The sequence below is a fragment of the Homarus americanus genome, unplaced genomic scaffold (assembly GCF_018991925.1).
Source record: "Homarus americanus isolate GMGI-L3 unplaced genomic scaffold, GMGI_Hamer_2.0 scaffold54679, whole genome shotgun sequence".
Lineage (NCBI taxonomy): Eukaryota > Metazoa > Arthropoda > Malacostraca > Decapoda > Nephropidae > Homarus > Homarus americanus.
The window spans coordinates 3,229,068-3,249,459 of NW_024722701.1; the positions used below are offsets into that span (position 1 = coordinate 3,229,068).

A 20,392-nucleotide genomic window follows, 5' to 3' on the forward strand; every position below is an offset into this window, starting at 1 on the left:
ACCATTTTGTGATTAATCCAGGTATTGATGTAGGGTTCGGTTGCCTGTGTTTCTTGCAGGGCACAGCTATCCAGGGGCCATCTTCTGTACGGAATATTAACTTAATACCTGTACTGTAGGTCTTATGTTAGATATTTATGATAACTTTAACTTTTAAAATATAAAGACTAAGACATAAGAGACAACAGCCATTCATTTGTAGGACCTTAATCTCTTGTCATACAACAACTTGTACTGTACACCACCAAAAACATAACATTTAATACTACACATACAAGCTCCAGACATACAGCACCTGGTTTACCTTTATCCTCAAATTTGGGCTGATCGCCTGTTAGCCGTTTGGGCGGCCGGTCACGGCTGCTGTTAATATGAGAAGTACTGATAAGCACCTACAACTACTGCTACAGTATTAAATGGTACAAATTGTCAACACCTACAAATAATAAAACTACATTGTATTAAGTACAATAACTTTACACATGCTAGATGGTCCCACAATACACTACACATTGTGGTAAATACATTTTAATAATAATAATGTATAAATGCAGCCTGTATACATACTAAATACATAGTTTACTCATCTATGAAAATATAACAAAATATATAATAATGAATTAAACTACTACAGTATCGTAATCATGCTGGTAATGCACAGTAGCAGGTGCTCTGTTAAACATTCCTGAAATAACTACAGCACAGTGCACCACTCTGACCTGCAAGAAGCCAACAAACAACTGGATAATTAGTTATGTAGCGAGGGCAAGGATCATATTACATCCGCACGGATCTTTCGCATCGCTAAGACTTAGCCGATGCAACACGATTGTCAGAGTCCGCCATACATTCACAGTAGATGGATCGCGACCGGTCGTAGTTTCATATAATTCATCTCAGAATGTAATTAATTTGCACGTTTGGTAGTAGGGCCTGCACGTCATTGGGGAAATGTAGAACTGAATACAAACAGTTCAATGGGTGGGTGGAGTGACTAAGCCGTTGAATGATTGGAAGAATAATATTGCAACATGAAAACCGTAAAAAGTAAATACAAAATAAGATTACATGATGCTAATAAGACCTGCAATATAACCCTAAAAAAACATTAATAAAGACCGTGAATAAATCCTGAAAACAAAGGAGTGACCTTGCAATATGGCACCAGAGATAATTAATGGTAAAAAGTTGAAAAAATATAATTAAAATGACAAACTAAAAATAAACGAGAAAGAAAAACCCAAAAGAAACAACAACATTAAACCTTTTAGAAAATCAAGAGTTAAGTCAACATTATGGTTCATGTTGGTAATCTACGAGGAAACTGCCACCAGGAGTTAGGGTCTGGTTTAGTCCATATAGTAAGTACTCGTACAAATTTTACTTCAATTATAAGTAGACCGCTATTTTAATTATTTTAGTTTTCTACTAATAAGTCACCTGTAGGATAGGCATGAAGGGTGAGAGAAATTGTGGGGCAAGAGTGAAAACTGATCATATGACTCAAAATGATGTCGGAGTTTTGTACGTGAATTAATTAATTACTGTAAATACTACTAAAAAATCTGCAGTCACGTATGTCGGCTGTTTGTCTACAACCCCACCCATTCGGTCCGTGAGTACACAAAAATGTAAATTACCTGTACTCCATAATGCTTCAAATAAAGTATTTTAATTTTGGTACCTGATATTAAAATAAGTACTTTCGTTTAATATGGTAGGGTCTGCCTCTGGCCAGGAAGTTAGGTAAGATAGGTAGGTTTATCGGTTGGTTAGGCCAGTTCTAGTAAATGTTGCCTCTAAAATACTTTCATAATAATAATGTTAAAAAAACAAACAGGAAAAAAATGAACAAAATCTTAACTCGTCCTAGTGGCAACAGTGTTCTGCTGAAGCATTATACCTTCATGTTTAAGCAGCTGACCGGGGTTATTTAAGGTGACTGATGTAAGATTTAATTTTGTTAGGAAAAAAAATAATCACAGGTAATTGGCGATAAAAGTGGTAAAAAACAATAAGCAGTAGCCTCAAATATATTAGGTATGTTTTGGCCATAACCTGTAAACTACATCTATCATCACTGTTCCAGCCTCTGATGCTTAGAACCAATATGGGGAAGACCTTTATCAGACCTTCCTCATGTATATATCAGACCTGCCACATGTATATATCAGACCTGCCACATGTATATATCAGACCTGCCACATGTATATATCAGACCTGCCACATGTATATATCAGGCCTGCCACATGTATATATCAGGCCTGCCACATGTATATATCAGACCTGCCACATGTAGAGATATAATAATGGTACACATGGCAGTGACGAACCCTCAGTAAAGTACCACAACAAGGAGGTAAAAATCATTGCTTAAGTCAGTCAGTCAGTCAGTCAGGGTTAACTAATGCAACATAATAGTAAATATTGGTGAGCTGGAAGTAATAGTCAACAGTTAAAGCGGTGATCCATCAGGGCCACGACTCCTCTTATCACGTCTGAAAAATACGTCTACTGCATTAATGTGACGGACATTAAACAATATTAATCTAAACAAACCTCCAATAAGTATTCCTCGGCATAACACTAGCAGTAATATAACCACGGCCTTTTAAACTTACTACGCCATTCATAGCGGACTTTAAACTGTACCAGCCAACATTTAAACTGGTCCATTCCACTCACAAATTTAACTCCCTTAAATTAATTGTATTTATAGTACATGGAATTCTGCTTGTTTATTGTTAGAAAATCATTATTATAAAATGTTGTTATACTTGACTTTATCCTCTGTTATACCGTGTTGACAAGAACTGGCTGTTACACTATTGGCAAGTATTAGGTGTTGGATTACGACTGAATTTACGTAGAAATTATAAACTGGCAAAACGTGTAGATCAAACCTAACTATCTTTAAACATATGGCCACAAATACTATACCTTACGGCAGATGTGGAGAGCAAGGAGTAACGGAATAAAAGACATATTGTAACCTGTGTCACATTATTCCACCCATAGACTTGTGAACTCTTGGAACAATCTGCAAGAGAGAGTTTTAAACAAGTGACCGATTTTTCCCAATATACTCTATGTCCATAATGTGGGTAAAATTAGCAGTTTCGGCCAATATGCCCTAGTAGTTTAGAAATTAGTTTACCCTGTGTATTTTGGGGCGAATTAATCGAATTTGACTCTTATTCCGGGAGGGGGAATACCCGAGTTAGTTATCACCCAGAAGTATGGAAAAAATTTTAAATCCATTTCCTGTTATTTTTCTTTGCCCTCGAGGTTGAAATGGGGTGAGAAATACTCCCAATAAAACCATGTACAGGTTGGAGAGGTTAAAACAGTCGGTGGGGCAGACAACACCCATGTGGTCAGCCCACCACCTCTCCCCCACCTTACATGTTTAGTTAAAAAGTTAATGGTGGGCTTCTATTTGACGAAGGGTCGTTAAAGTTCTTAAATTAAGTCACTCTGGAGACTTTAAATGCAATACATAATGGAAAAATAGATCTAACTACTTGGCTGGGTCGTAAACTATCCTTGTAATGGTTAACGACGCTAAGCGGTTGTTACCTCACGAAGCCGTTTACACAACACTAGTAAATCAACCTATTAAACATTATCAACGTATCACTTTATATCCTACAAGTTATTGATTGTAAAATTTATAAATAATTAAACTTTCCCTGGACGTTCACAAACTGTATAACGACACCGCGTCTAATTACACTGTGCCAGCCTCCAATTGACCCACATAAACTCCCCACATCTGGCCAATCAAGAAATATAATAGGTAAAAGTTATACTTACCTTACTTCTGAGGTTAAAGTAGTCTTAGTTGGTGGAAAACCGACGACTCCCGCAGAGAAAACTTTCGATCCTCTCACTACCACACCCGTCGAGCAACTGACCGGCGAGGTTGTTCACCGTGTTCCTCCTTCGTCCTCCTCGAATCTCTCTCTCAGTTTCAGGCCGCAGGTTCAGTTCAGAAGTTACTGGTTTATTATTTATTTGTACATTAATTATAACTACAACTTTATTTATTTATACAACAAGAATTCTATAATCACAGTGTTATAAATTGACGTCAAAATGGTAAACGTTTTCTGTGGGTGATGTTGATATAGAGAATGGGTTATGCTTGGGTAACTAAAATGTTTTATTTGTTATACTGGTGATAAGTCATATGCAAGTGTAATATTATCGTTTATACCTCAAGAAGTATATCTAAATATGTAAATAAGGCCTAACATTAAAAAAAAATGCAACTATGCCACATATTTAGCACAGCTACAGTATACACGTATTTTTATATGAAAGTATGACTAGGTTAAATAAATTCAAGATTATAATAAACAGCTTGGCATAATTTATATAAGCCATGAAATTTTGTTCTTAGCCTTAATAATAGAGAACAAAATACATTAAAAGGGAACTGTGTACACTCAGAAACCAGATTAGTAAACAAACAAATTTACCTGGTAGAGAAGCTGTCACCTGTGCCAGTTATAAACTATACTCTACTACAGTACCGTTACCTGTGTATGGGAAGCAGCAGGTGCAGGTATGTGCTTATTTTAATTCAAGTAACTAATTTTCTAAAGCTAATAAAGCAGCAAAAGCTAATATACGGCTGGTGACTGTCAGTGGTGACCGTCAGTTTTTGTAAAGCCAAGTGCAATGTAATGCTTGTTGTATTATCAGAAAACCTTCACTATATCTCCTGTAGCCAAACTCTTACTGATTCGAGACCTAGCCTAAGAAGGACCCAACTGTAAATAGGTATCTGATGGCTTTGTCAATTATCAAGTCTTTGAATCTGTCTAGTTACCGATCGCCCGGGCGGCTAGCGAGCCGATCAGTGGCGAAGAGGATAAAAGTAAAAGTAAAAGAAACTTACAGAAGTGAAACACAAGAGACAGACTGATGACAGGAGGCTACATCACCAGCACCACCAACACCAGATGGCTACATCACCACCACCAGATGACAGAAGGCTATATCACCAAAACCAGATGACAGGAGGCTACATCACCACCACCAGATGACAGGACTCTATTGTCAAGTATCAGTAAAGAAGGAAACTTTAATAACCATCGAAAATCTGTCGTATTTGGTAGTGTCACCCTGAATAACGCCCTTCTCACATCTGTCCCCGGCCGAGGATTGAACATAGGACACAAGTGAGAGATATTGTACTTTACTCTTACTTTACTTTATTCTCTACGCCTCTGGTCGGCTTGTTAGCTCCTTGGGCAGTTAGTCACGACTCAGTTACACACTGTTGGCAAGTACTGGGCATGCACTGGCTCTAGAATGTATCTGTTCCTACACCACTGGTCTCACACTTGGCGTCAACACCACACTCTGGCAGATTGTCCCAAGAGTTCACAACCTTCACTCCACAATTTCTGAACTTGTGGCTTCTTCAGCCTTAAGCTGAACACTCGACTGAGTAATGTCCTCTGAGGTGCTTATAGACTTCTGCTAATCACTCCTTACTTGGCTATAGTATAAGATAGGCAGTTGCAGGTGTTCTAATCTCTGGGTATCTGAGGTGCCTTAGTGTTGGCACCAGTCTGGTGGCCCTCCTTTGGACATTCTAATCAACTGACTGTCTCCAGCATAATTGAAGGACCAGTACCCCAGGTAGGGAGGAACCTCATTTGAAGTGCATTATAAAGGAGAGACCATCCAGTTATGTGAATGCCCTTCTTATAAGACCCACTACCTTAATTGCTTGACTTACCCTCTTCTCACAGCGGTTCGAGAACTTGTGTTCGTTCTCTCTCAGTTAATGATACGCCTCCTTACTGTTGATATGACCTAAGTGCCTTGTTTTGCCTATCATGACGATGCCTCTTAACAGCCATTCCTTTGCCCACACCTGTGACTGACTAAGATCTTCCTGTAATGCTTCTCAGTTTGTTTGGTTCTTAATTTCCCTGAATAACTCATCATCATCTGCAGACACCTGTATGTTGGTTCATATTCGGCTCTTCTGTGATCCTATACTAGTTGATATAACAATTGTCTAAACACTTCTACAGGACAGAAAAAAAACATACTCTTGATATAAATAAATATAAGATAATTTGTATTAACTTACATTACTAATTTATATTCAGGTATAAAACAAAATAATCTTTAAAGGAAATATTCTTTATTTTGTTAAAGTTCAGGTTTAACAAATACTGTAAATGTTGACAGCTGAAGCACAATTACGTCACAGGCTTCTCCTCCACACCACACAACTACGTCACAGGCTTCTCCTCCACACCACACAACTACGTCACAGGCTTCTCCTCCACACCACACAACTACGTCACAGGCTGCTTCTCCTCCACACCACACAACTACGTCACAGGCTTCTCCTCCACACCACACAACTACGTCACTTATGCTGTCCTAACTTTCACCAGAAGCTTCACTGGTGCCCTAACTTTCACCAGAACCTTCACTGGTGCCCTAACTTTCACCAGCACCTTCACTGGTGCCCTAACTTTCACCAGAACCTTCACTGGTGCCCTAACTTTCACCAGAACCTTCACTGGTGCCCTAACTTTCACCAGAACCTTCACTGGTGCCCTAACTTTCATCAGAACCTTCACTGGTGCCCTAACTTTCACCAGAACCTTCACTGGTGCCCTAACTTTCACCAGAACCTTCACTGGTCCCCTAACTTTCACCAGCACCTTCACTGGTGCCCTAACTTTCACCAGCACCTTCACTGGTGTCCTAACTTTCACCAGAACCTTCACCTGTGTCCTAACTTTCACCAAATCCTTTGCTATTGTAATTTTCACCATAAGTCTAACATAAACAACAACATCAAGCGTGTCAGTATTTTCACAGTAAACATCTTAGAACATAAATTTTCACTATCTTAAAAAAAGCTTTATTTTCAGCATACATCACTACCCGTCCATAACTTAATGTTGTAATATCACAGTGAGTCTTCTGGCCACATCAATACAGTGTTCAAATGTGTCCAATTGATTATAAACAAGTCTGCCTGCTGTTATCACTGCGCTTTAATACTTTTATCCTCTTCGCCACTGATCGGCTTGTTAGCCGCTTGGGCGATCGGTCACGTCTCTTCCTTTATATTCTTCACCAAAAGGTCGGCTCGCTAGCCGCCCGGGCGATCGGTCACGTCTCTGTCACGCACTGTTGGCAAATACTGGGCATGCACCGGCTCCTGAATGTACCTGAACCCGCTCCAGTGTTGGTCAAGTCTTCTCTTGAAAGAGCTCACACTCGGTGCCGTCACAACACTCTCTGGTAGATTGTTCCAAGAGTTTACAACAAGGAAGGTTTTCAAGTGCGTAGCAGAGTTAAGCAGACACTAGTCCAACAAATGTGAGAGATAGAGCTCTCTAAGTCTGCCAAGATCACTACACCCATTTTTATGGTGCCCACTGTACACAACATTCATGTAATGTTTATAATGATTATTGCCGCAGCATCACCATCACAGCTCACGAGGATGACAGACCAAACCATCTCCCCAACTGAAGAAGGAGCCGACGCAGGGACACTTAAAAAGCTCCTGAAGAAGGAGCCGACGCAGGGACACTTATCACAGCTCCTGAAGAAGGAGCCGACGCAGGGACACTTATCACAGCTCCTGAAGAAGGAGCCGACGCAGGGACACTTATCACAGCTCCTGAAGAAGGAGCCGACGCAGGGACACTTAAAAAGCTCCTGAAGAAGGAGCCGACGCAGGGACACTTATCACAGCTCCTGAAGAAGGAGCCGACGCAGGGACACTTATCACAGCTCCTGAAGAAGGAGCCGACGCAGGGACACTTATCACAGCTCCTGAAGGAGGAGCCGACGCAGGGACACTTAAAAAGCTCCTGAAGAAGGAGCCGACGCAGGGACACTTATCACAGCTCCTGAAGAAGGAGCCGACGCAGGGACACTTATCACAGCTCCTGAAGAAGGAGCCGACGCAGGGACACTTATCACAGCTCCTGAAGAAGGAGCCGACGCAGGGACACTTATCACAGAACAGTCGTATTGTTGTCATCCCACGAGCATCTTCTGCCAGGCCCTTGTGTTGAGTTTCTTGCAGCCACCTGCCACCATAAACCACTTCCTCATGTTAGTGTAGGTCTTGGCGGTGTTGTCTTGGTGAAGTTTCTTACACAGGTCACAGAACCTCCGGGCCTTGTTAGACCATCCGTTCTCCACCACGTAGTGACCCTTCCACCTGTAACAGAGGGAAACTGGTAGTCAGGAGAAGTTACAGGTGTTGTAACTTAAACAATAATATCAACTGTCACAGTTGCACCAATATTATATTAACTCTCACGCATTCATACTATGTTCCATCGTCCATAAAATATCCTGTTTACAGGAGTTATCCATACAGCAATTTCTCTTATACTGTAGCAGAGAAAGCGAGATATTTCCCTGACAGATGTGTTTGTTAACTTTTCAATTGAATTAATCTAAACCCTGTATGTGAAGTATTAAGATATATGCCAAAAGATGAATGGGGCCTTCAAGGTCATGTGAGTATATGTTGAATGTCTTAACTGTCTGTAATTATTGTGTAAAGTGAACACGTCGGAGGCTCGCTGAATCAGTTTACAATGTGTTGTTCCTGTACCGTGATGTTGGGTCTTTGAGTGGAGAGTGAATTACATTCATGTGTTCTGTGAACATCAGAGAACGTCCCAAATACCTTTAATAGTATGTAATATGTCGCATTAGTAAGCTTGAAAACGTTAATCACCGAGAATGTCCAGCGTTTTCTCAAACTGTTTGTAAGTTGACACCTAAAGAGTTTGAAAAACGGTATCCAATGCGTGTTATAAATGCTTTGTGAACCAGTGAGAGCTCGTCCTCATTAGATCATATCGGCGCCAAAATGGCAATAATTCTCACCCAATGAGTGACTGACAATTTTTTCATGAATAGTGATCGAGCCATGTATAGAGCTGTGGACACCTTTCAGGTGATATAATTTATGGGATCATTAATAAACGACTGAGTTAAGCCTGTGAGTTAATACCTTGCATACGTAAACCTGTACAAGCAATATTCTGATTTGTAAACATTTCAATTTCATTACTTTACTCCCTCATGTCATTAACCTTTCCTTACCTAAAGTACTCATTATAAGCTGTGTCGTTGGAGTCGAGATACTTGAGGTAGTCGGTGAGGCTATCTAAGCTCTCGAAGTCGAGGACGTTGATGTGAGAGTGAGGTGGCGTGATGCTGGCGTAGTCCCCGAGTCCCAACACCACCGGCACCACGTTGTACCTACATGATCACGTCAGGTGAGGTGATTGATATAAGACACTATATTAGGTAGGAGTAGAAAGATAGATTAAATATTAAGAGACAGATAAACTTATGTCCACCACAAAACAGTTTACTAATACTGTGAATATGTCATTTACCTACGTCATTATGAGTGAAGGTATAACAAATTCTTAGAGTAACCTACTTTGTTTCATCTGATCCTCAACACCACTTTGGAGGCAGGAAAGTAAATAATAATTAATAATGCATCATACTCGTGGAAACTGAACGGCAGTGTTATTAGTGCGAAAATAAGACGGGAAACGAAAAAGAAAACGAGAGAAGATTACACAAAGAACAACGAGGGACATTAAGGTTTTAAATAACTAATGTTAACCTCGTGAGAAACATTTTAAAGCTCTATAAACTTGGGAACACTTTCACCTACTACAAGATTTACTTAAGAACACTTCCACTTGCAACACTTTAAGAACACCTCTAGCTATTACACAACTTACTGAAGAACACTGAAGAGTTTTTCAGTGACATAGTCTTTACACAATGAGTTCTCGAAGGACAAGTAGAACTTGTAGTCTCGCTCTAACATCTGGTAACACTGATGGGTCGTGTCTCTGGAGCACTCGAGCGGTCCACACTTGCCATACACGTCTATCTGTGGTATAATGGAGTCATACATGTCATACACTTGCCATACACGTCTATCTGTGGTATAATGGAGCCATACATCTGTCACACTTGCCATACACGTCTATCTGTGGTATAATGGAGTCATACATCTGTCACACACTTGCCATACACGTCTACCTGTGGTATAATGGAGTCATACATCTGTCACACACTTGCCATACACGTCTATCTGTGGTATAATGGAGTCATACATCTGTCATACACTTGCCATACACGTCTATCTGTGGTATAATGGAGCCATACATCTGTCACACTTGCCATACACGTCTATCTGTGGTATAATGGAGTCATACATCTGTCACACACTTGCCATACACGTCTACCTGTGGTATAATGGAGTCATGCTGTCATACAGATGCCATACACGTCCACTTAAGGTTCATACATACTCCGCCATACACACGTCCTTTGAAAAGCTATCTGTCTGCCATTGTTTAAATGAGATGATCAGAAATGAAGAATAAAAATTAAGTAATGAACTGTTAAGAAACCTTCATGACTTTCCAATTAAATAAGTGTCATTTAAATCTTAAGTTCAATAGGTTAAATTAATTAACTTTTAGCTCTCATAGTTTATTTTAATTGTATGAAAAATTTAACGTAGGATTTGGTAGAAAATATATCTATTTTAGTTATCGCTTAAAAAAAATTGCACCTATTTTCTTTGTATCTATTTAAGGAGTAACTTTAACATACACACCTTAATAAACTTCTGCATAAACCGGACTAGTTTCTCCCTCCTGGAGTGAGAGATACAGTTTGAGACAAACCACGCAGCCATCTTGGTCTTCCCGGCGGCGTAGTTAGTATTGAGATTAATGGTAGTTGGTGATGGAGACGTGATTGGTGTTACCTGACCATACCTGAAGGGGTAGAACCACGCAGGTGTTACTGTGTTATGACTTATGGGTACAAGTGACGGCATGCAGGTACAGGTTACGACATACAGTTTACGAAATACGGCTACAGGGATCGACAAAGAGTACAAAATTATACAGTCATCATCATACAAGTAGCTACGGGTGCTGACTTACGGGTAGGGGATGTCAGAGTTCCGTCTGTATGTCATGGTCCAATTAAACATGTTGTTGTAGTACCCGGGGTCTTGGTAGATGTAGGAGGCTGACTCTACCTCCCAGAACACCCAGCGCTGGTGAGGTGACCTGTGTAGGAGTGAGTGGGGAGAGAATAGGAGTGAGTGGGGAGAGAGCAGGAGGGAGTGGGGAGAGTAGGAGGGAGTGGGGAGAGTAGGAGGGAGTGGGGAGAGTAGGAGGGAGTGGGGAGAGTGGGAGGGAGTGAGAGGGAGTGAGTGATGGAGTGTGACTATCCGCAAAAATGTCAACAAGCATACTCACCACCCCATCAACACCTCGCAAATAATAATTCTAGTCACCTTCTTTGGGGTAACTTGTCACGTTCTACAGCCCGGAAGTGGAAGATGAGGGCGTCGAACTCTTGTAGGGGGACGAAGGATCTATTGGCCGTCATCATACACGTGTCCACCTCACACTGGGCGGTCACAAAGGGCGCTCGTCCGTAACCAAAGGACATAGTCTTGGTGCCGTAACCCTGCAGGAGATGCCGTGTTATTGGTACGTGTTTCTGGTTCGTGTTACATTAATTGAGTAATTTTGTAGGATTATTTTTACCATAAATGTTACAAGACTTCTAACTGTCCACAATTTACTTACTAAACCTCGCTCTTACGTCACCACCTCAAGTCTCACCTCAGCCCACACTAAGATGGTCTTCAAGGGTGGGTTGCGAGGATTAAGACCCACATCTGTGTGAAAAAACACTGGTGGCATCTTGTGGATCAAGAGAGGGGCACTGGCATTGTGGTTTGGCTCTAGATCACCCCTTCCACCAGTGTCCCGTCCACTAGTGCCACTCCCAGTCGTGCCAGTGACTGTTCTACTCGTATCATCACCAAGAGAGGCCGTCGGTGGCCCCTTCTCCACTATGGCCAGGTCTTCAGGTACGAGTCTATCCCATATCTTGGGTGACCTGGATGAAATGATTTGATTATTAGTTTATTCTGGATTATATGATTTTTTTTTAATTTTGGATTAAATAGAATAAATTAAGCTAAGTGACTAATTTACTGTATAGAGGGAGTGTTTTTTAGTGTTATCAGCGAGTTATGCTCTCTCTCACGTACACACAAACATACACACACGTACACATTCTAACACGTACAATCAAACACGCACACATTCAAACACGCACACACTCAAACACGTACACACACACGGACAGTACACAGCTATACCTGAAGTGACCGCCGACTTGAGCACTTCTGTGTACAGGATCGATCAGATTGTCCTCTCGCCCCTCGAAGAACACCACAAACGCCATGAACATCAACAGACAGCCGTAGAACACCTGCTGAACACCACAAAAACACCTTCTCAGTTATATAACACTGTTGAACACCTGGGGAACAGTAAATAACACGATCAATTAACTCCAAAACAGTCCTTCTTGATTATATAACTGGTGAACAAATTAATACTATGGCATCACACACCTAAGAGAACAGGTGATGGTGGTGGTGGTGACGACAGTGGACGCAATCAACCATAATAAACTTACTGTACAGTCACGCCTCCATGGCAGGTGTGTCTGTGTGTGACATGTATAGTTGATCACTTCACCACCAGGCGTCACTGCTGAGGCTGCTGGAATCCTTGACTAGTGTTGACAGTATTTTTTCGAGGCTCACCTCACCTTGAAATATGTGTAAATCTTCTACCGTTTCCATGATGCAACTATAATGTTCTTTGCTATTACTACTACTGTTACCTATATCTGCTATTACTACTATTACTACTTATACTATCACCTGTACTTGGTGCTACTATTACTACTGCTTCTACTACTACTACTACTATTCCCTAAATGAACAGACAGTAACACACGGAAGTAGCCCATTGACTTTAACAGTAAACTTACATAATTATTACCTGTAGTCATCACCTGTCACCTCATTACCTACCGGAAGTGGCGGGGTTCGATCGTGGGTCCTCAGAATGGTCAATTGAGAGAGAGAGAGAGAGAGAGAGAGAGAGAGAGAGGGGTGTTCGGAATCTGGGTGTTCGAGAGACGACTGGTCAAGGATTAGGCACAGCAAGATGGCATTTGGGTACAGAATATGTTCGTCAGTATTCAATCCAAGCTGGTAGGGAGGGAGGGAAGGTAGGTAGGGAGAAGGAGAGGGTGAAGGAGGGTGGTGAGGTGGGTGAGGAAGGTGGGTAGAAGGAGGAGGAGGAGGGAAGGAAGGAGGAGGAAGGAGGTGGAGTGCAGGAAGGAGGAGGAAGGAGGGAGGGAAGGTGGGAGGAAGAGGGTGGGAGGTGGGTGGGGAAGGGGAGGAGGAAGGTGGGTGAAAGGAGGAGGAGGAGGAGGAAGGAAGGAGGAGGAGGAAGGAGGGAAGGAGGAAGGTGGGTAGGGAAGGAGGGAGGGAAGGAGGAGGAGGAAGAAGGGAGGGAGGGAAGGTGAGGTAGGGGAAGGAGGGAAGGAGGAGGAAGGTGGTGGGGAAGGTAGGTAGGAAGGAGGGAAGGTAGGTAGGGAAGGGAGGGAGGAAGGTGAGTGAGGAGGGAGGGAAGGAAGGGGGAAGGAGGGAGGGAAGGTAGGTAGGGAAGGAGGGAGGGAAGGAGGGAGGGAAGGTAGTGGTAGGTAGGCTTATATGAAGACTTAAGATTTATGAGTTGAAAAAAACTAATGCGTCAATTATCAAAAGAAAATTCCAATATATAACTTAATATTTTCGTTCATTATTAAGGCTTTATTTCCGGTGTGAATGATCTATTATGAACTTGAACTATATTAATGGAGTCAGGTTTCCATATAGTACGAAAGATAGGAAAGTTCGATCTTTTGGGTATGCGTGTGGTAAGGGACTCTGAGGCAGATGGCGTTGGTATCGGTGAGAACGTCGTCTCTTTCTTTACCGAATACGTCAACTTGAGTGGAGCCAACCATACCTCACCCCTGTTTCCTGTACAGAAAATCCAAAGAAATTCATCCTACTTTTATATTTCATCAATTCCCCCGACAACAGGAACAGTTGAGTGTATATAATTACAATACATAATTAACATAATACATGAATGTTGGAGTGTGTGCCGGTTTAACACCACTGTATCGGTCACAACGGATGTGGACTTGTGAAGCTCAGTTCCGGCTCAGACGTCTCGCTTTGAATACATGTCCGTCCCCCCCCACCCCCACCCTTCAGTCATCCCATTACACCCTTCAGTCATGTCCCCCCACCAACCCACACCCCCTGTCATCTTCGCCAATAAATGGACTATGGACGCGGCCTTTACATCCTAACATGGAGCAGTGAGTCTGATATGAATAATAACACAAGAAGCAGAGGTGGAATTTGAGATTAACCCCCCCCCCACCACACTCCTCCACCCCTCTCGGAACTAGATTTTATTTAGGGCCTTGCCGCTAGATGGCGCCGATTCAGGCTTTGCGGCTCTCGGTTCATTCAATAGTTTTCCTGCAAGCTTTCCCATCTTTCTTATATCTAGTCTTGGTCCAGAGGAGACTGTAATGGCCTCCCACACGTCACAAAACAATAAAAACGGCTTAAATTATAAAGAATCAATTTCCTATATCGTAATAATTATTGTAGTTTATTTTATAGTTTATTATTCAGGCGAGTTCAAGTTATATTAACAAGTAAATCCGGATATAGAAGTCAATTATCTTTTAACAGGAAAACGATAACATTCTCAACAACAATGACAGGATATACAGCGTCATAATTGGTTAACGTTGTCTCATTGTGTTGGTGGTGGTGTTGGTGTTGTCGACGGAACCCCTACGCTCTGGATTCTACATCACGACGATTCAGTAACAAGAACTTCACTGGTAATATAATCTACTTGACCTTCGCGTTAATGTATCGGCAGGAAAGGGGCGGCTCCCGATGGTGATTAGCATATGTGTGAGTATTATAGTGGTTTGTTAAAATGGCTTGGTTATACCTCGCTAGTTTGTCCCCCAACACTCGCCGCCACCACCACCACCTCTCCAACAGCATCTCCCCAACACCTTTCCCAATACTCACCACCACCACCAACACTCGCCACCAACACCACCTCCCCAACAGCACCTCCCCCAACACTCACCACCACCACCACGTCCCCCACCACTCCACCGCCACCTCCCCCACCAAGAAGATAAATAAATTAAAGAAGACAAAATCCCCAGGGCCGGATGAAATTTTCCCTCTAGTCTTGAAAGTGTAGGGAACAGATTAGCGGACCCCTCGTAAATTTGTTCACAAAATCATTAGACACGGGAGTTGTACCAGACTTGTGGAAACAGGCAAATGTAGTACCTATATACAAAAAGGGAGACAGAGCATCAGCGTTAAATTACCGGCCGATCAGTTTGACGTCAGTAGTGGGGAAATTTCTTGAATCAATTATAGCAGATAGCATCCGATCGCATGTAAAGAAAAGCAAATTAATCTACGACTCGCAACATGGGTTTACAAAGGGAAAATCTTGTCTAACAAATCTGCTGACGTTTTTTAGGAAAGTCTTCGAGGTAGTAGATAATGACGAAAATTACGATGTTATTTACTTAGACTTTAGCAAAGCATTTGACAGAGTACCGCATCAGAGGCTTCTGAGAAAAGTTAAGGCTCATGGTATCGAGGTGAAAGTTTTAAATTGGATAAAATCATGGCTCACCGATAGAACGCAGAGGGTCAGCGTAGATGGTGCAATCTGAGTGGGGCCGTGTAACCAGTGGGGTTCCCCAGGGTCAGTACTAGGCCCACTCTTGTTCATAATCTACATAAACGATCTAGATACTGGGATCAGCAGTGACATAAGCAAGTTTGCGGATGACACCAAAATAGGGCGGCAGATTAATTCAGGGCAGGATGCAAATGCACTACAGGAGGATTTAAATAAACTGCAGGAGTGGTCAGAAAAATGGCAAATGAAATTCAACACGAGCAAGTGCAGCGTACTTAATATTGGAAGATTAATACTGTTAATGTACACAGCCTTACAACATCAACCTAGAGAAGTCGACTTGTGAAAGAGACTTAGGGGTATTTGTAAGCCCGGACCTACGGCCTAGAAAACAGTGCGTTAATGTTCGAAATAAGGCAAACAGAGATGTAGGTTTTATATCTAGAAGTGTAAGTAATCAGAGTGCGGAGGTCTTATTGCAACTATATCTTGCGCTAGTCAGGCCGCACCTCGATTATGCGTTTCAGTTCTGGTGCCTATTATAGAATGGATATCACTGGAGTCTGCAGGGAAGAATGACGAAAATGATTCCGGGACTTGAAACCTTTTCATATTAAGATAGGTTAAAGAACCTAAACTTGCATTCCCTAGAAAGACGAAGAGTGCGGGAGATATGATAGAAGTAATAAGTGTGTGAAAGGAATCAAAGGAGATATAGATAAAGTTCTTATAATATCCGAGCAGGATAGGACTCGTAGCAACGGATTTAAGTTGGATAAGTTTGGGTTTGGGAAGGAGATATGAAGGAACTGTCTCACAAATAGGGTGGTGGACGAGTGAACGTAAGCAACTATGTAGTGAGTGCTGGAACACTGGAGAGTTTTAAAAGGAGGCTGGATAGATTCATGGATGATAGAGAGTGGTAGTAACTCTCGACAGGAGCTGCCATGCACGGGCCAACCGGCCTATTGCAGACTCCTTATTTCCTTATGTTCTTATGTATTCCCCACCGCCACTTCCCCAACACTAACCACCGCCACCCTCCCCACCACAGCCACATCCCCCACCACTCACCGCCACCACACCTTCCGCCACCACACCTTCCCCCACACTCCTCACACCACCACTACCACGTCCTGCAACACCTTCCGCCACCTTCCCACCACCACCTCCCCCAACACACCCCACCAACCACCACCACCTCCCCAACACACCCCACCCCAACACACCCCACCACCAACACTCACCAAAACCACGTCCCCAACACTAACCACCACCTCCCAACACACCCCACCACCAACACTCACCACCACCCCAACACTCACCAACACTGCTGCCACCAGCACTCTGCTGCCACCAACACTCGCCGCCACCCTCCAACACACCCCAGCACCACCACCACCTCCCCGACACTCACGCCACCACCACCTCCCCCAACAACACTCGCCACCACCACCTCCCCTGACACCTGCCACCACCACCTCCCTGACACCTGCCACCACCACCTCCCCCACACTCGCCACCACCACCTCCTGACACTCACCACCTCCCTCCCCCGACACTCACCACCACCTCCCTCCCCCCCTGACACTCACCACCACCTCCCTCCCCTGACACTCACCCACCACCTCCTCCCCTGACACTCACCACCACCTCCTCCCCTGACACTCACCACCACCTCCTCCTGACACTCACCACCACCTCCCTCCCCCAACACCTGCGCCGCCGCCCCCTCCCCCAACACTCACCACCAACACTAGCCACCACCACCACCTCCCTGACACCACCAACACCAGCCACCACCACCACCCCCGACACTCGCCACCGCCACCACCACCTCCCCAACACTCTGCCACCAACACTCACCACCAACCTAGCCACCACCACACCCCCTGACACTCTCGCCACCACCACCTCCCCCAACACTCGCCACCACCACCTCCTGACACCTCACCACCACCACCCCTGACACTCTGCCACCACCACCCTGACACTCGCTGCCGCCACCACTACATCCCCAACACTCACCACCACCACTAGCCACCACCACCACCTCCCCAACACTCGCCGCCACCACCACCACCTCCCAACACCTGCCGCCACCACCACCACCTCCCCAACACCTGCCACCACCACCACCTCCCCCAACACTGCCGCCACCACCACCACCTCCCCAACACTGCCGCCAACACACTAGCCACCACCACCACCCCCAACACTCACCACCAACACCACACCACCACCCCCCAACACTGCCGCCACCACCACCACCTCCTCCCCCCAACACTCGCCACCACCACCAACACTCACCACATTCCAACACCAGCCACCACCACCTCCCCCACCACCACCAACACCTGCCCCACCAACACCAGCTGCCGCCACCACCACACCTCCCCCCAACACTCGCCACCACCACCTCCCCTGACACTCACCACCACCTCCGACACTCACACCACCACCACCTCCCCCCGACACTCACCACCACCTCCTCCCCTGACACACTCACCACCACCTCCCTGACACCCTGCTGCCGCCTCCATCACCACCACCACCTCCAAACACTCACCACCAACACTAGCCACCACCACCACCTCCTGACACCACCACCAACACTAGCCATCACCACCTGACACTCGCCACCAACACTCACCACCAACACTAGCCACCACCACCTCCCCCTGACACTCACCACCCCAACACCTGCCACCACCACCCCCAACACTCCCTGCTGCCACCACCAACTCCAACACCACCACCAACACTCGCCACCACCACCACCCACCACCCCCAACACTCACCACCAACACTAGCCACCACCACCACCAACACTCGCCGCCACCACCACCACCTCCCCCAACACCACCACCAACACTAGCCACCACCACCTCCCCAACACCTGTCGCCGCCACCACCACCACCACCTCCCAACACTCACCACCAACACCAGCTGCCGCCACCACCACCACCTCCCCCCACCTGGCCGCCACCGACACTCGCCACCACCAACACTCTGCCACCACCTCCTGACACTCACCACCACCACCTCCCCAACACTCCAAGCACCACCACCTCCCCCAACACTCGGCCACCACCACCTCCCCCAACACCTTCACGCCGCCACCACCACCACTACATCCCCAACACTCACCACCACCACCTCCCCCCAACACCGCCGCCGCCACCACCACCACTACGATCCCAACACTCACCACCACCACCACCCCCAACACCTGCTGCCACCACCACCATCTCCCCCAACACTGCTGCCACCACCTCTACCCACCTCCCCCAACACCCACCACCAACACTAGCCACCACCACCACCCCAAACACTCACCACCACCACCACCACCACCACCTCCCCCAACACTCTGCCACCACCACCACCTCCCAACACCTGCCGCTGCCACCACCACCACCATCCCCCAACACTGCCGCCGCCACCACCACCACCTCCCCCAACACTCACCACCAACACTACACCACCACCACACCACCTCCCCAACACTCTGCCAACACCATGCCGCCACCACCACCTCCCAACACTCACCACCAACATCTAGCCACCACCACCTCCCCCAACACTCACCACCAACACTAGCCACCACCACCTCCCCCAACACCTGCTGCCACCACCACCACACCACCTCCCCAACACTCACCACCAACACTAGCCACCACCACCACGTCCTCCAACACCTGCTGCCACCACCACCAACACACTGCCGCCACACCACTCCCAACCAGCCGCCACCACCACCACCTCCCAACACTGCTGCTGCCAACACCACCTCCCCAACACTCACCACCAACACTAGCCACCACCACCTCCCTGACACTCACCACCAACACTAGCCACCACCACCCCCTGACACTCACCACCATCACCAGGCCACCACCACCACCTCCCCTGACACCTCACCACCACCACCTCCCCCAACACTCACCCACCAACACTAGCCACCACCACCTCCTGACACTCACCACCACCACCTCCCCAACACCTGCCGCCCACCACCACCACCCCACCTCCCAACACTCACCACCAACACTCAGCCACCACCACCTCCCCTACACTCACCACCAACACTAGCCACCACCACCTCCCCCGACACTCTGCCACCAACACTCACCACCAACCCTAGCCACCACCACCTCCTGACACTGCCACCACCACCTCCCCCACGACACCACCACCACTCACCCCCAACACTCCACCACCACTTCCTCAACACTCTGCTGCTGCTGTCGCCGCCACCACCACCTCCCAACACCACCTCACCAACACTAGCCACCACCACCACCTCCCCAACACCGCCGCCACTACATCCCCAACACTCACCACCAACACTAGCCACCACCACCACCACCACCTCCCACAACACCTGCCGCCACCACCCCACCTCCCCAACACTTCCGCCGCCACCACCTCCCCAACACTCGCCGACAACACTAGCCACCACCACCACCACCTCCCAACACTCACCACCAACACCTAGCCACCACCACCACCTCCCCAACACTCGCCGCCACCACCTCCCAACACCTGCCACCACCAACACTAGCCACCACCACCTCCCAACACCTGCCACAACCACCCACCGCAACACTCACCACCACCTCCCAACACTCTGCCGCCACCACACTGCCACCACCAACACTCCGCCACCACCTCCTGACATCACCACCACCAC

The 20,392-nt window shown here is 45.9% G+C and overlaps 2 protein-coding genes across 3 annotated transcripts; both read right to left on the reverse strand.

The window, feature by feature from the left end:
• Nucleotides 1–6,152: 6,152 nt before the first annotated feature.
• LOC121863089 lies at nt 6,153–7,142 on the reverse strand. The gene is made up of 2 exons (XM_042361585.1): nt 6,786–7,142; nt 6,153–6,755 (listed from the first exon to the last, which is right to left on the reverse strand). The coding sequence occupies exons 1-2, from the start codon at nt 6,813–6,815 to the stop codon at nt 6,405–6,407; spliced, it is 381 nt and encodes a 126-aa protein (XP_042217519.1). The 5' UTR covers nt 6,816–7,142; the 3' UTR covers nt 6,153–6,404.
• Nucleotides 7,143–7,836: 694 nt separating this feature from the next.
• Nucleotides 7,837–13,165, reverse strand: LOC121863088 (alpha-(1,3)-fucosyltransferase C-like). Of its 2 annotated transcripts, none has more exons than XR_006088340.1 (9): nt 12,245–13,165; nt 11,700–11,979; nt 11,366–11,541; nt 11,007–11,135; nt 10,673–10,835; nt 9,783–9,937; nt 9,124–9,282; nt 7,986–8,224; nt 7,837–7,946 (listed from the first exon to the last, which is right to left on the reverse strand). XR_006088340.1 is itself a non-coding variant. In XM_042361584.1 (9 exons), the coding sequence occupies exons 2-9, from the start codon at nt 12,334–12,336 to the stop codon at nt 8,038–8,040; spliced, it is 1,341 nt and encodes a 446-aa protein (XP_042217518.1). In that variant the 5' UTR covers nt 12,337–12,360; nt 12,568–13,165; the 3' UTR covers nt 8,028–8,037. The 2 variants fall into 2 exon arrangements, 1 of the variants encoding a protein (XP_042217518.1); XM_042361584.1 differs by lacking the exon at nt 7,837–7,946 and having other exon boundaries at nt 8,028–8,224; nt 12,245–12,360; nt 12,568–13,165.
• Nucleotides 13,166–20,392: the final 7,227 nt, after the last annotated feature.

Coding starts and splice junctions, on each gene's coding strand:
- LOC121863089 (XM_042361585.1), bottom strand. CDS start 6,815: ATGGTGAAAATTACAATAGCAAAGGATTTG. Junction 6,756..6,785: donor TTACAATAGCAAAGGATTTG/GTGAAAGTTAGG, acceptor GTGAAGGTTCTG/GTGAAAGTTAGGACACCAGT.
- LOC121863088 (XM_042361584.1), bottom strand. CDS start 12,336: ATGTTCATGGCGTTTGTGGTGTTCTTCGAGGGGCGAGAGGACAATCTG. Junction 11,542..11,699: donor CCATCTTAGTGTGGGCTGAG/GTGAGACTTGAG, acceptor CATCTCCTGCAG/GGTTACGGCACCAAGACTAT. Junction 8,225..9,123: donor GCTTATAATGAGTACTTTAG/GTAAGGAAAGGT, acceptor CCTCTGTTACAG/GTGGAAGGGTCACTACGTGG.